The sequence below is a fragment of the Priapulus caudatus genome, unplaced genomic scaffold (assembly GCF_000485595.1).
Source record: "Priapulus caudatus unplaced genomic scaffold, Priapulus_caudatus-5.0.1 Scaffold52, whole genome shotgun sequence".
Lineage (NCBI taxonomy): Eukaryota > Metazoa > Priapulida > Priapulimorpha > Priapulimorphida > Priapulidae > Priapulus > Priapulus caudatus.
In genome coordinates this window covers 149,734-165,581 of record NW_014577113.1, presented here as the reverse complement: position 1 = coordinate 165,581, position 15,848 = coordinate 149,734, and the positions used below count along the sequence as shown (strand labels likewise).

At 43.4% G+C, this 15,848-nt stretch overlaps 1 protein-coding gene across 1 annotated transcript in view; it reads left to right on the top strand.

Moving 5' to 3' along the window:
• LOC106820921 (calpain-9-like) overlaps nucleotides 1-15,848 on the top strand; it is a 42,016-nt gene that overhangs the window by 16,223 nt on the left and 9,945 nt on the right. Inside the window, exons 5-7 of the mRNA XM_014825522.1 lie at nucleotides 4,896-5,046; nucleotides 5,532-5,712; nucleotides 6,140-6,217. Coding sequence (XP_014681008.1) covers nucleotides 4,896-5,046; nucleotides 5,532-5,712; nucleotides 6,140-6,217 — 410 coding nt within the window. The remainder of the gene's footprint in view (nucleotides 1-4,895; nucleotides 5,047-5,531; nucleotides 5,713-6,139; nucleotides 6,218-15,848) is intronic.

Below are 15,848 nucleotides of genomic sequence, written 5' to 3'. Positions count from 1 at the left end.
CTCGCTCCTCCTTCTTCATCCAGCTTCCTCTCTCTACGCTTCCCCTCTCCTTTCTCCACCAGCTTCCCTTCTCCCCCTCCTTCTCCACCAGCTTCTCCCCTCCTCCTTCTCCACCACCTTCTCCCTTCTCCCCTTCCTCATTCTCCACCAGCTTCCTCCTCCTTCTCCACCAGCTTCTCTCCTCCTCCTTCTCCACCACCTCACCATGCTTCACACTTCTGCACGTGAGATCGCTAATGCAAATTATCTCCTGTACCGGCCTGAATATAGACAAGCGTTTCCACACGCTGAGTCTGATTGGTTGGAATTACGTGCATGCTTGTAACTTTACATACACGCGTTTAATTATTTGTAAGACTTTGTCTGATTGGTTGGAATTACAAGCATGCATGTATCTTTACGACTCTTTACATACACGCATTTAATTAATTACGTGCATGCTTGTAACTTTACATACACGCATTTAATTAATTAAAGGCATGCTTGTAAATAATTAAAGACGAGCCTGATCTGCTGTCATACAATTTGTGCGTTACTAATACTGTTTAGACTTAATAAACTGTAGGTCTCAACTAAAATAATGTATGTGTAAAAGTAATTTGTGTAATTTTTGCTGAAAAGCTCGACACGAATTCATTAACAATACAATGACACCGACTGCTTTGCGTGAATGGGTGCGTGGAATTATGGGATGGATTACAGCAAGTTCGCGTAACGTTAATACGATAACGAAACGTAACGATAATTTTAACGGTTTGCGTTCCCCTTGATTGCGTGGAACGTGGCGCATGTAAGGGGAATGTGTGACTGAGGATGTGGAGGTGGTGGAAAAAAATATAAAAAACTTAAATCAATCGAGGGTGAGATAATTGCAAAAATAGTCTAGATGAATAATTGTTTATGTTCTCTTTTCCCACAGCGAAGTGAACGAAGATAACACGTACACGCGGAGAACAGACACCATCATACCAGTCAGTATCTTACCAACTATTTAACACATTATCCTTCATATGAATAAAAACGTTGAGTTATATATGGCGCGCAATGGAAGCAGATGTTCATACAGTTCATGGTAATAATAACGATGGCGATAATAATATTAATAATAATAATAATAATATAATATTATTATTAATATTAATAATAATACGTTTATTGGGTGTAAATATACGCTACCAGCACATAAACTATGTTATGTTTACTACAATGATATTAATGATATGTTGCCGTTTGTGTGCTCTTAATTTCTGTAATCACTGTAATCATACATACGGATGTTGGGAGCCGCAGATAGGGTGGACATTTAAAGATTGGAGTCGTTTATAACAACATTTCAGCAAAAGCAAGTGCAGAGGCAGCTGGTACCAAACCCCGTGGAGCGCAAATTCAACAAAATTTATGCCGAAGACTTGCAGAAGATCCTCAAGGAAGCATTGCCAAAGCGTAAGTTAAACAGCGTAAGAAATGAAAGGGAATACGATAGGTGAGATAGAGTCAAGATAGAGTGTATCATACAGTTGTGGGATGGACTTGTGATCATGCCCCTCTAAGTTAAACAACGTGGGAAAGAAAACTAAAGGGAACACGTTATAGAAAGGATAGTAGCACGTGGCTTGCAAATGTAACTCGTCTACCGTACGATACGGAAAGTGAAAGAGAATGGGGAACGTATCGGGTAGGCTATATAGTTAGTGGTCGAGACACATTGTAAGTTAAACAGCGTGGGAAAGGAACGGGAACATACCGGGCGGGACAGATTTAGTGATCAAGTCCCCCCTCATCCGATATGAACCGTGCTTACTATAGGCGCATATGCTTACACATCACGAGCGGAGTCTAGAGTACATGATGTCAGCGGAGACTAATGATATCTCCACCAGGCGGCGTTATGATCACTCATTCACACATTCGTGTACTAGATGGTGTTTAGCGCCACGGCCCTTTCCCCGCAGCAGGCCTACTATATAGTCCATTTCCTGCGAATAATTTTATTATTCCATCTTCAATTACGCAGCGGTATTTCCTGCTCGTTAATCTATTCGGTGTATTTATAAACAGAATCGGACAGATTGTTGCAAAAGCGCCGGCGTATTAATTATTGCTCGCATAATAGCCCGTTCCAATGCTATACGCGCCCGAGTGTGATCGCTTAATCGATACCGTTTCAGATTACATTAAGAGCAAAGAGAAGACAAAAGACATTCCTCTCGAATTCTGTAAATTCCTCATCATGATTAAGGATGTATCCTCGACAGCCGGGCTGGGCCTGGGAGCGCTGTGGCGTGGCGCAGAAACCAATTTGAAATCCGATGTGACCGATGAAAATGCGCTTTCGTTGTCTGATTATTCTCTCGCCGGGATCGTGTTACGTTTACACAGAATGCTGCACAAGAAGCACCACGTATAATCTGTGTGGCGTGGGGAGGGGGCGTAAAATTACTATAAGCTAACCATCATGGTTTATAGCACCAGTTTGTATTGTTTTTCTCCGTGGCTATTACATAGAGAAGATGACTTTTACTAATACATCGATGGCCGTGATTCCGCGTGTCTTCCTTAAGCACATGATCCTCAGACGACCATGCATGGCTGTATAAATCCTAGCGATGTAGCCGAGATCGTTCACAGTTTACAGCGTTGGAAGGTATATATATACTTGGACAGCAGCTCGCATCCACCTTAAGATTGTACTTCATATATGCTCGTTTTACTTGAAACGAGGATCAGTCAGCAGTCGTTTATATTGTTTTCATATGCAAATACACTAAATTACAGGCGCCGTACTAAGCAATTAAACTAATTAAAAAATAGAAAATTAACGTAATAACAGGTATGTCGTCCGTCATTGCTAAAATGTAAGCATGCGTTGGTTCGATGTACATAGGTCTATGTATTATCCGTTGATGAAATCATCAGCAGTGTGTGTATGCTTTATCATTTTCACAGACTCTGTTTATGGAATATGACAGAAAGTTCACTGGTACAATTTGGAGTTACACTCTCAGGAATCTATTGAAAGAAGCAGGTATTTCCAATAATATATGTAATAATAATAATATTAATAATCTATATTCAAACTGGAAAGCGGGAGTGTTAGTATATGTTACTATTCCATGCAATGATCACCAGACAAAGTAGTGTAAAAAATAAGACATCAAGAAGAGAGGGAGAGAGAAAGACAGAGTAGATTATGACCAACACACACACACGCACACACACGCACACGTACACGCACACGCACACGCACACACACACACACACACACACACACTCGCACACACGCGCGCACACACACACACACTCGCACGCTCACAAACACACGCGCGCACACACACGCCCAAACACACACACACACGTACACGCACACGCACACGCACACGCACACACACCGCGCACACACACGCACGCGCACGCTCGTTTTATGATGTCTTTATAATGGCATAACGTTCTAAACCTAAATAATATAACTGTCCTTCAGATTAACACATACACAGAAGGCAGAGTGAGGTTGGTGCGGCTGTGCAACCCAAGCGGCGACGTGGAATGGAACGGCTTGTGGCATGATAAGTGAGTGATACTCCTGCACTCAACACCCACAGTGTCAGCCCAGTTCACTTCTATGCGACACGCACTAGTATCGCAATTCTTACTAGGTGAATTATTGTCGGTTCTAAGTTGCCGTATCAGGGCCACTACTATAAGGGCTACAGGGCCACTACCACACGAGTACAGATATGCTTACCTGAGGAGATGTTCAAGAGATTACTTGAAATTGCAATGAGTGATTATTAACTAAATAAAACGTCTGGTAACTATAGAAAAACCGGAGAAAAACGCGATTGCTGTTGTGACATCATCATTAAAAGTTCGCAATAAAGGGCACACAATCTCGCACTTAGAGACTCCCAGTCACTTTTAGCCGGAAATTTACAAGTGCTGCGTGTATACTTCCAGCGGAGCATACGCGTAAAAACTATGTATATTTATATTCGTATTAATCTCTGTATGGGCCCACGAATCGTTTCCAAAGATGGCAACGAGCTGTTAGCTTAGCGTTACAAACAGTGCGCGCAAGACCTGCCAGTCATCGCTGGGCGTGGTTCTGAAGCAAAATGAACGTGCTTGAGGGCACCTATATACAAGACCGTTAAGCTGTGTCGATATAATATGCCTACACGGCGCAGGCCCCAATAACAGCATGCTTCACATGCGCGGGTCGTGCCTAGCGTGGTATAGATGCATGTGTATTTAATTGACGCTGTCCGGAGTGAATAAAATGTAAAATACACATTTTAATTCCTTCCTGTTGCTATGGCGTGTAGCGCCGCGTGTTAGCCCTGTCTAGCTGTGATATACTGTCATGAGAACCACTGTGCCGATGTGCTGCGTATACTGCGTTACCGTGGTAAGTCGAACATGCTATGTGAATCTAACAGATCCGACAAGTGGAGAACCGTGCCGAACGAAGACAAGGCAAGCATCAACCTCACCGCCAAGAGTGACGGAGAATTCTGGTAGACAGCACGTACCACAAACACGCACGCGCGCACGCACACATGAACGCGTGTATGCACACATACACACACACGTGCTCACGCACGTACGCACGCACGCACTCGCGCACGCACACATGCACACGAGCGCGCACACACAAACACATGCACACACACACACACACACACACACACACACACACACACACACTCCTCCGCACACAGAGCCTCTACAACCTCTATAACCCCTTCTATTCGCACATTCCTCAGCCTTCTCCACACCGAGACCCCTCAACCCCCCTCCCCCCCCGCACACACACACACACACACACACACAACCCACAGTCACACAACAGCTTCCTTGCAGGTAAGTAAGCGCATACACGTGTGTCACGCTTGCAGGTATGTTTGTGTTCCGCTTCTGGCAGTACGGAGAGTGGGTGGAGGTGTGCGTCGATGATCGGCTGCCCACCTACCAAGGCCAGCTCGTCTACATGCACTCAGGCGACCCGACGGAATTCTGGTGCTCTCTGCTGGAAAAGGCATACGCCAAGTAAGCGACTGCAATAACTGGCCAAATGGTGGTAGTCGCGAATCCTAAGCTCTTACTGTCCAGGGGCTATTCTTTATAGATATGAGAGGCGACAACGGAAAAAGTGTCTAATGGGTATAAATAACCATAATATAATTGTGATAAATATTTAATTTATCAAGCTTTGACCCCGGTAGTTTAGGGTCTTACTTTATTACTTATAGTATAAGCCAAACAGTCTTCCCGAACTTTCACATAGTTCAGAATATCGTTATAAACGTGTTCGCGCATGCCCAGTGTCTGTCACAAATTTATTTGGTAAAATGATACGTTTAAAGCAGAAAGTGCATAGTCATTAAAATTATCAGAGGTTAATAATGACAAATATGGTCAAATAATGATAACTGTGTAATTATTATTTAACCCCTGGTATAATAACTGTGTAATTATTAACCCCTGGTAGTATGTATGCTATTTTCAATGAACACCACTCTGTCGCTCTGTAGGCTGTACGGCTCGTACGAAGCTCTGAATGGCAGCTACACGGCGTGGGCGCTACAGGATCTAACTGGCGGAGTCGCCGAATCCTACGGACTTGACCAGGGGTCAGAGGAACATCCGACCTTCGTCTACACAGTGATGGGATCGGTCATTCCTCGGTCATCTCTCCTCGCAGCGTCTATCGTCGTACGTACACGCAGGGGGGAGGGGCGCAGTGAGATGACCAATACACGCGCACAGGGCGGGGGCGTTGCCGAACTGACGAGTAATCATTAGATTAACCTAATTAACTAGTCATAAGATTAATTTAAGATTAAGAATAATTTAGCATGTTTATAGTGAACCGTTGCCAGATTTTGTCACAATAAACATTTTAGCCCACATCCCTGGACTAGTATTCCAGTACTATCGTCCGAATTTTTTTGATCAACCAACGTGGTTTTTTGTGTTAAAATTTTGTTTACTCTAGACGAATGCAGTTTTCCATTTGCAGTATTGCCCGGAAAAATACGTTAAGTTGGCCGTCCTGATTCACCTAGATATTCTAGCCATGTTAAGCGACTATCTCACGATTGTCATACTTGGCGAGTTCTAAAATTGTCCTTTTTGACAGGCGGATGACAGGCGACAGAAGCGCCTTGCGTGCGGACTGCTAACACAACACACGTACAGTGTAACCGGCATTGCAACGGTAAGCAGTGTAAGACGTCGTCAGGAAACCTTTATCGAAACAATCGCGCGCACGTTATATCGCACCGTATTTGCGCGTTTCTTTCGCAGTGCATACACCGCAGTGAGCTGTGTGTGCGAAGTCTGACACACACATAGTCCATCTGTAGAGCACCTACGTGGTTTTAGCATCCCCACAAAGTTTTTTTGCGGATTTTATACCTTTGAGGGGTGCTGATTAAGAATCCGGATGATGCCGGTCTGGTACCTTTGGGCATTTTGCGTAATATGCAAATCAAGGCGGCCATTACTGAAATTTCATTATTTGGCCATAACTCGCTTATTTCAAAAGATAAACGTATGATTTTTGTGTCTACCCCTAGGTTTTCAGGGTCTCTGATTCAGATTATAGGCCAAAGCCAAAATGGTTTGCTCATTTCCATATCCATAATATGTAAATTAGGGCGGCCATTACCAAAATTTCATTTTTGGCCCGCAACACGCTTATTATAAAAGATGACAAAGCAAATGTGGTGTCTATACTTCAAGGTTTTCAGGGTATCTGATTCTGATTAGACCAATCAAAACTGATTTGGACATTTGCATATGCATAATTATGCTAATTATAGGGATCATATCGCCCAATAACCTTGTACACCGGTATTATGAATGATATTCCATGCAAAAGGTATGATGCAATATGAACCCATCTTGGAAGTTTATGCCGGGATAAGTCATCAAGTAATACATCATTTGGCACAACAGATCAGTTAAAGTTAATAATGCACATTTATTAATTATGTTAATGAATGTTCTTGCTGCAATTCACACCATTCTCTCGCATACAGCTGCTACTAATCTGTCTATCTGCAACAAACCCCCTGTATTCACTCCATCATCAAGTCAATAGCTCTCTTGCCAGTTCCCCACTTGGTCGCTTGGCGCAGCACTGTTGCCAGACTTCCGGTAAGTTGGAATCCAGATAGTAGAGAGAGAGATAGAGATCGAGAGACGCGGATGAAATTTGACACGAGTATTTTCGTTGTTTCAGGCTTTACAGTCAGCAACAAGGTGTTAGAGGTTCTGGTTCTCAGGTTTGCCAACAACGAGCTGCTGACGTTTGAGAGCTTTGTGCTCTGCCTAGTTAAACTACACCTCGCCTACAGTAAGTGTCACAGAGGGTGAACGAGGGAGGAAGGGGAGAGAACGAGGGAGGGAGACAGGAGGAGGATGGGGTGAGGGAGGGAGAAAGGGAGGAGTTGACTGAAGGTAGGGAAGGAAGGAGCGATAGAGCTGAAACATTTCTTTGTCGCTAAAAATTGTAACTACTATGAGAATATAGATCACTTAAATGTTATAGAGATACGACCGTCTCGTTTTTCGTTGTGCCAAAGTCGCGCAAAATTATTTATTAAAAAAACTCAGAAAAAACAATTTTTATTAATGTGCAGACAGGTATATCACATTGAAGGAGAAGAATAAGGATCCATCAGGAAGTCTCGAAGAGGTATGTGATAAAAATGTGGTTGAAAGTCTACATAGTTCCATGTTACTTTGTTTAATCTATTGAGTTTATTAATGACGTTTATGTTTTCATATTTGATCAACGAACAACTTCATTTCTAGACAAAGCTAAAGTACTGTTTGAGAAGATATAATTTTTAATAATAGTTTTTTATTGATTTTGAAGAGCGTGCGTATGAGTGTTGAAGTAAGTGGCCATATTGTTTGTTGGGTGAAATTGTTATTCTTTAGTTATCTGCCACATTTTCTCTATCTTCAGGTCATTCTAACGACTGCATACTCGTGAAGCAGACCACTGGCAATGAAAATATTTCATGGAGTGCACGCAAGTATGAACAGAATGGGTTCGGATAGGTGGAAATTTCCGATACTACAAAGAAGAATAAACGAAATCTATCAACCGAGGAAGTAAAACACTAAACTGTCACCTAATTCTGTCTGTGTTGATAGAATGTAAATAATTTAGAGAGCCATAGCTGACCCGTCTGCATTCATGGACGAATATGTACATAAACAACGTTAGATTAATAACTAAATCTGCAATTCATATAATTAAATAATTTCTAGTTTTTCACAAATAAAAATATTTTCGTTGGTAATTTTGAGTATTAGATAAGGTAGAATAAGAAAGCGCTAACTAAAGTTACGCAAGAAGACAGTGGAAGAAGATAAAAAAAATTTACGTATAAACGTCCGTTTAATTTAATTAGATTTGAATTATCAGAATATTATTTAACGCTTTTATGCTAAATATAAGCGCTGTTCCCTGTATGCAATGTGCAATGTTTATATTGATTTACATGAAATGGCAATTGCCAGTTGGTACTTTGTTGCGTTCCCAGAGATTTTCAGTTTAAAGCTACGTTTTAGATTTAAAACTAGATGCTAGATTGCTGGAGTTATATGCGTAAATTAAAAGAGCACTATGTTCTTTCACGTTTGAGCTGCTCAGCGAGCCTCACAGAATTAGATACCATACTTAATATTTACCATTGACCTGTGTGCTGTTACCTAATATCTCTCCCGCAGTAGTGTAATATTTTCTGGAACAGGCCAAGAGTTCACATGAGTAGGATCGCATTCAATAACCATATATGGTTGGTGCCAACGACAGCATAGATGAATAGCAATTATGTGCTCTATGCGGCACTATAAGGTGTGTCATGTACATAAAAGCAAATGAGTTACTCCCCCGTGTATTGTAAAAAAATATGCGAATAAATGCACATAAACTCAGCACGTGTTCGTGTAAAAATGTTTACCACTTATTGCCACTAAATATATATCAACCGCTGAAGGCACCTAACATGTCACCATTCATCAGACAGAAACAAGATAGTTTTTTATGCTACTGAATTTATTGACTCCATAAGGAAACATTCTATAAAATAGGAGTACGGTCACAATGTCGCTAGAACAGTGTGTCCTCTACGGTATAGACATGGATAGGCACGGAAACTATCAGCACAGTGGTTTTACATGTGTCAAGCGTACGTGTTACTCCGTAAGCCTGGTCGCCGGTGCTTGGCAATTAAGTCTCGGTTTGCTCAACACACGCAAAACAGACCGCGAGTTGATACGGAGTGCTGTAAAATATACGCCCGAGCGAATAGGAACGTGCGGTTTCGGTACCGTCTGCCTACTTTCTGGCACAGAAACCTATACACTAGCGATGCCGTAAGCGAGAATAATGACTATTTTGTCATTACGTACGGAAATCATCGTGTCACCATTTTGTCGCCACTCACGCTAATCACACTCTAGTTCTGATGTCTGTTCACACTAGATAACGTTTCGCGACAAGCCGTCAACGCTCAAACTTTCAGACTGAAATGTGCCAACAATTAACATAAAATGGTCATAATCGCAATCTCGCTCGTCCGCAATACTGTCCGTGAGACCTTCACTCAGTTTTCTTTCTGAAGAAAAATGACTACAGTATACACTTATCGACAGACAATAATAAATGTATGCATAATATTTTCACTGACAATAGCAACAAAGCAGACATTAAAAGTGCAGCAACGTCGTTTAGACAAGGAGCGAGGTCAATATTATAACATCACTGGATTGAGAGTCAACTGATCATAGATGGCGTGACCAGTCAACAATGCAGCTTCTCAAATGAGAGTTGGAGTTATGGTATTTCCATTTCTGCCTGATTTCCTGTAGCAACATTGAGGTAGACACCGACAAACGAATACCAGCTAAACAGTCTGTTTATACCACGCGCGGTGTTTGTGACAAATTATTCTTCACGAGTACAACTAAACAACATATTTCATTATTTCAGTTAGCCACGTTAAAACAACTCTCGTGGTGCTAAATTTCACAAAAGAAAGACACTTTTTCGACATCTACATGCTCTCACGTCGGCTCACACTCGTTGTATAACACTGGTAGACATTATGCGTACAAAGCTATCGGGCGAGGGGTAGCTCTAAAATGTGTTTTCAGGCTATACAAATTTATTACATTGAGATCAAAATCAACTTGATGTGAGAGAGAGAGACTTGCAAAAAATCGAAACGACACGGGAGACTGAGTGATAGAAAAAAAAACATCAGTACGTTGTATAATGTCATACTGGATGGTTACTATACTGATTGAAATCCAGTGCGTCTGCCCATGAGACAGTGCTGCCCCTATACACAATGCAGGGCAGTGATTCGCTACAAAATGTACATGTCCGACATTGTCGGCAAATATTTGGGTTTAGTCACTCGACTTTGATATTATTGCTCTTGGGTAACTGTTTGCATCAGTCTGAAGGGCTATAGGCATACACACTGCCTACTGTTTCTACGCGGGCTCGCGCTCCCTCTCTCTCTCTCTCTCTCGCCCACTCGCTCGCGCTCTCTTTATTGCACAGCTATATGTTTACAGAGATATACATACTCTAGAAATCAACATGCATCCGAAAAAATTGCAAAGACCAGTGTGCAGCCTCTACCTGGTTGCATTCGGGTCATTCCTGAGGCAAGCGCTAACGTACCACACGGGGTTTTGTGCCACGCCGGCGATCCATAGAGGGAAGTATCCCAGTGATGTTTTCCCTCCTGGTTCGCTCGACTCATACACGGCAACATCAAACCGATAGAGGGGACGCAAGTGCAGCGGCGGCTTCGCGCATTGCGATAGCGAGTCGCCTTCGTACGACAAGGTTTTGCGTTCCCGCTAATTCGATGTTAACAACAATCTATCTCTATGCGCCAGCCGATCTGCACTTGCACCGCCGATGGTAAAACACGCAAGTTTTTTTCATTTCTTAGGGAAGGGGGCGTGTGTTACACATGACCGCTTTCATGCAACACGTAATAACACTTCAAGTATTATGTCAAAATATTATCTATGTAGAAATTTGCGGTCATAAACGTAATTATTACAGCTTATCAATACGCGCGACGTGCATCATGAGTAATCGAGACGTGTACCGCCTCTGATCGACCGTACAAAAGCATCCATTTCTGGAGGACAGAATACTATCCTCGCCTACTGAAGCCAAACGCTTCCTGCGACGGACTAACATAAGCTCGAGTCAAAACGGCGAGAAACAAATGCGGTGCAATAAATTACGAGATAAATACAATAAATAATCGCTCGAGATAAATAAATGTACACTTCTTTCTGCGAAAGCAATCTCTTTGGTCGTTTGACTGATTGAAAGCCATTGTTCGCGTGCATGCGTGGACACAGACGCACACATACACACACGTATACACGCACACGAACGAGTGTATAACAAATAAGGGTCGGCGAAATATATATATATATATATAATAATATCAGCGGTGGAGGTGATAACGACGGATTCAAAAAGATACATACACATCGACAATGCGATTTTTTAACCCAGCAACAACACACTATCTGTGATACTATACACGCCATTCACGGGGTCGGTCGGCATGCATTCACACATTCTACAAAAGAACGTCGCCGCCACGTTTAAACGAACACTTCTAGTTAAGATTACACAACGTGCGTCGTTGGGAAAACTCAGCGAGAATAAAAACGCAACACAACGCACTCGAGTAGGTCGAAGCATGGCGGAACGACGGCCTCTGCATCAAAGAAGCCAATAGCATCTAATGCAGGACCGAGTTTTCGAAATTAGGAAAATAAACTGGGAACAAACTGGCTTGCTCACGGAAGCGCACTGGCATATTAAAAATATGCGCACATCGATGTGGCTTTACCGTCTATGCATTAGCGAAGGTAGAGAAAAATATATAGAGAGAAAGAGGAGTGGAGAGAGAGGAGCGAGAGAATTAGATAAGAGAATAGCGAGCGAGCGTGAATTAAATGAGGAAGAGAGAGAGAGAGGGGAGAGGGGAGTGGAGAAGATGGGCATAGAGGAAGAAAAGGAGGATAAGGAGGTAAGAGATGGGCAGGAAGAAGAGAGACCACACGTGACTAGACTCTGCCTACAAATGAAATCTCCTGCGTTCTCCGCAAGTGCGTCATCGCTTGCGCCGAGTGTCGTACGCACACGGCCTAATAACATCTGCAAAACTGACTCACGAATACGTATACGTCTAAAACATCACCAGCGCTCGTGCGTTCATAGGCGGCGCGGGGTGGGGGGGGGCGTTAATTCACATGTGATGGCCATAAGCTTGATCGCCTTCTCAGATGGCTTCCACATTCACCACCATCACCACCTCCGCCGCTGTAGTCTTGTTGTCTGTAGTCACACATGAGTCTTGTCCGCCGCAGAACACTCCTGCTGTCCCTGGCATTATGAAACTTCAACTAGTATTTACAATGGACTTATATGAACTGTACAACCGAGTGTCGGTGCCGCATCACTTTAGACGCAAGGTACCCGCGCATCGCTCAAGCTTTCCATCATTCCGTCACCCGCCCTCCTCGGCGATGATGTAACCATCGTCAACGTCGTCGCCTCCACCGCTAATGACATCATGAACGTCGACGCTACGAGCGCCATCGTCGCGGTGGGCAGGCATCGTGTCATCGTCACCTCACCCGTCATTGTCATAGTGACCATAGCTGTCGTCGCCATCCTCACCATCATCGCCATCATCATCATCATCGTCATCATCATCATCATCGCCATCCTCACCATCATCGCCATCATCATCATCATCGTCATCGCCGCCTAGTAGGTGTTTAGGGAAAGCGAATATAACGTTGGCGATAAGCGATTTGTGTCGCACGGCGCACCCGTGGCCTAAAGTGAGTGCAGCGACACTGAGAGTTTTAGCGTTGAGCTGACACGAGTTAAATGACTCGCTCCAACCAACGCTGCAACACCATACGTTAATCTTATCTCATACACCCTGTGACAAAGTACACCGACTCTCTATAGAAGAGATACGTCTGTGTGTATATATATATATATATATATATATTTATTTATATAATCATATGGTTCACTCAAACGCGGACGAGTGGCTAGTTGTGTTATATATGCGCGTTCGTATCATAAAAGTGGTCGTCATTGCATATAGATATCACTTTTCTACAAAAGATCTAATATTAAATGTTTTCGTGCACGATTTTCCACGTCTTGATATAAAACACCACACGTTTCGATTCACAAGTTATTTGTGTTGAGGTCGGTGTTATTCGCATCATACCTTAGGTACTGGGGCCAACTACGTGAGTCCGCGCACAACCTTATGCCGATCATACAAAGAAACGGATAAATAAATATGCATGTGGATTATACTTGTAACTAAACTCGTTACAAAATATTGCACTTACTATGATATGCAGAGAATCGTCGATTCGATAAAACGAAACATAATACTAATCACGCAAACGCGCAAGATCTTTGGTTTCGCCTAAATAATTTAGAAAAGCTATTTCAAAATTCAAAACAGCAAAATAAAAAATTTGTATATTATCACAATTTGTTCGTGATTGCTGCTTGTTAGAGCTACAAAAGCCGCAGCTGAAAAAACTGGGTACGAGTGTATAATAATAAATAATAAATAATAGTTCGTGATTGCTGCTTGTTAGAGCTACAAAAGCCGCAGCTGAAAAAACTGGGTACGAGTGTATAATAATAAATAATAAATAATAAATATTTAAAATAAATACAATTCAACAAATTGTGAGGGAATGTAAGGAAACACGCGGCGCGCGTGGCGGCTGCCGCGAGAGACCGGCGCGAGTCTCAAAGATAGACTGGAATGTGAAACAGAATGCGCGGAGAGATCGCGGGATAACAAGGCAACGCAGCTATAAGTTCTTGTTCTTGTCGTTGTTCTCCTCCTTCCACTTGTCTAGAGAACGCCGCCGTGCGTTCATAAAGAAATTGCACACCGTACTCAGCTCCAATCCCAGCTGCTTTGCTATCGTCATCTGCATCTCCTTAGATGGGCGCTGCGTCTCTTTGAAGATGGCCATCAGGGTACGCCGCTGAATGTCGGTGAACACGAGTCGAGGCTTCTTGGGCTGGGGCGGTTGGTTCTGAGACTGCTGCTGCTCCTCTTTCCGCTTGCAAGCTGCAATAGCAGAAGAGACGGCACCGGTTAGCGGCGCAACACTCTACGAAGCCAGTCTAGAATGATTATGAAAACCTCGAACCGTTTTATGAAACAGGCAAGTTAGTAAACGAGTCACTAAACGATGAAGATCTCCGTGGAATAATATATTTGTTCCCGTCCGCAAGGTGAACGGTTAATCATTTTAACTGTTGCAGAAAAATATTGAGCAAAACAGCGGACCAATTACTACTGTGGTTAGTATTACAACTATTTCCATACACGGTCGCGTTTCAAGTCGCAGACACGAACGGATTCTGTCTAATACTGTTAGACAATCTCTGCTTCAATTTCATATTTAAGTGGATAGATTACAATTACAAAATTTTGCATTTATTCTCGCTCAAGAAGTGGCGCATGCGAGAAAACGGCAAGGATATATATATATATATATATATATATATATATATATATATATTGCGCCGCGGTGTGCAACGTGCTGGAGACATGCGAAAAAATTATATAACTAATTCAAACGATACTACATAATTAAAAAACAACAACGATTATACAGATTCTCTTTAATTTCACGAGTTTTACACGATTTTCGGTGACAACTAAGATGCCTTATTAAGACATGTCTTCTTTTTCTTCTACTACACTACACTACACTACACTCGGCCCAGCCACTGTAGCACACAAGACTTGGCACGGTGGGTGAAAGCCTCAAGGTATCCAGGGCTACAGGGCTCTGGTAATAGGGGGCATTTCAGGAGATGTCCCATAGTCTGGTTCTCCCCGCAGTCGCATTCGGTTGGGCCAAGGACATGTGAACAGACACGACATTCGCTGCAGTGAGGTGGTAGACGCAGAAGACAGAGATAGAGCACGTGCGTACGCACAAGGAGGAGGGAGAGGGCTCACGTATACACACCGCTCTCACGCTGCCGCGTGTTCTGCAAGCGGTCGTGCCGTATATTCGACGTGCAAATCCTAACTCAAGTATAAGGCTGTTCGAGATACGAAAGCTTCTCGTGTGTTTTACGGTAATGTACGTGCTACGCAGACCGACATGCTCTGTTGGTGGCTTCATCGAATACGACCGAAATACGCGCGCGCTGTGCAAACGCCTCGTATATCACTATTCGACGGACGAGGAATTAACACACGTGTCGAAATAGCGATCTACCTAAACAGTCAGCTGCCGCCTCTACGGTTGTTTCCGGCTCCCTTCACAGTATCACGCCTTTAGAAAATGCGCGGAACGCACCCTCCCCTATTGTTGCACGAAATGGCAACCGTGACGCCAGTAGTGACGCTGCCCACCCTGATGATAAGGTGGCACGCATGCGCGCGCACAAAGTGCGTGCGTGCGTGCGTCGCATCAGACATTGCGCGCGCGTTTTTCGTCGTCGTCCTCTCGTGCTCCGACTGTCAGCTGCTAGCAAGCGCGCCCGTTCCCACAGCTATGAGGGGGCTACGTGCGCGGGAGACAGAGGGAGTAACGCACACACGCACACACTCTCTCTCACACATACACACACACATACACACACACACACACACACACACACACACACACACACACACACACACACACACACACACACTCTCTCTCTCTCTCTCTCTCTCTCTCTCTTTCTCTCTCTCTCGCTCGCTCGCTCGCTCGCTCGC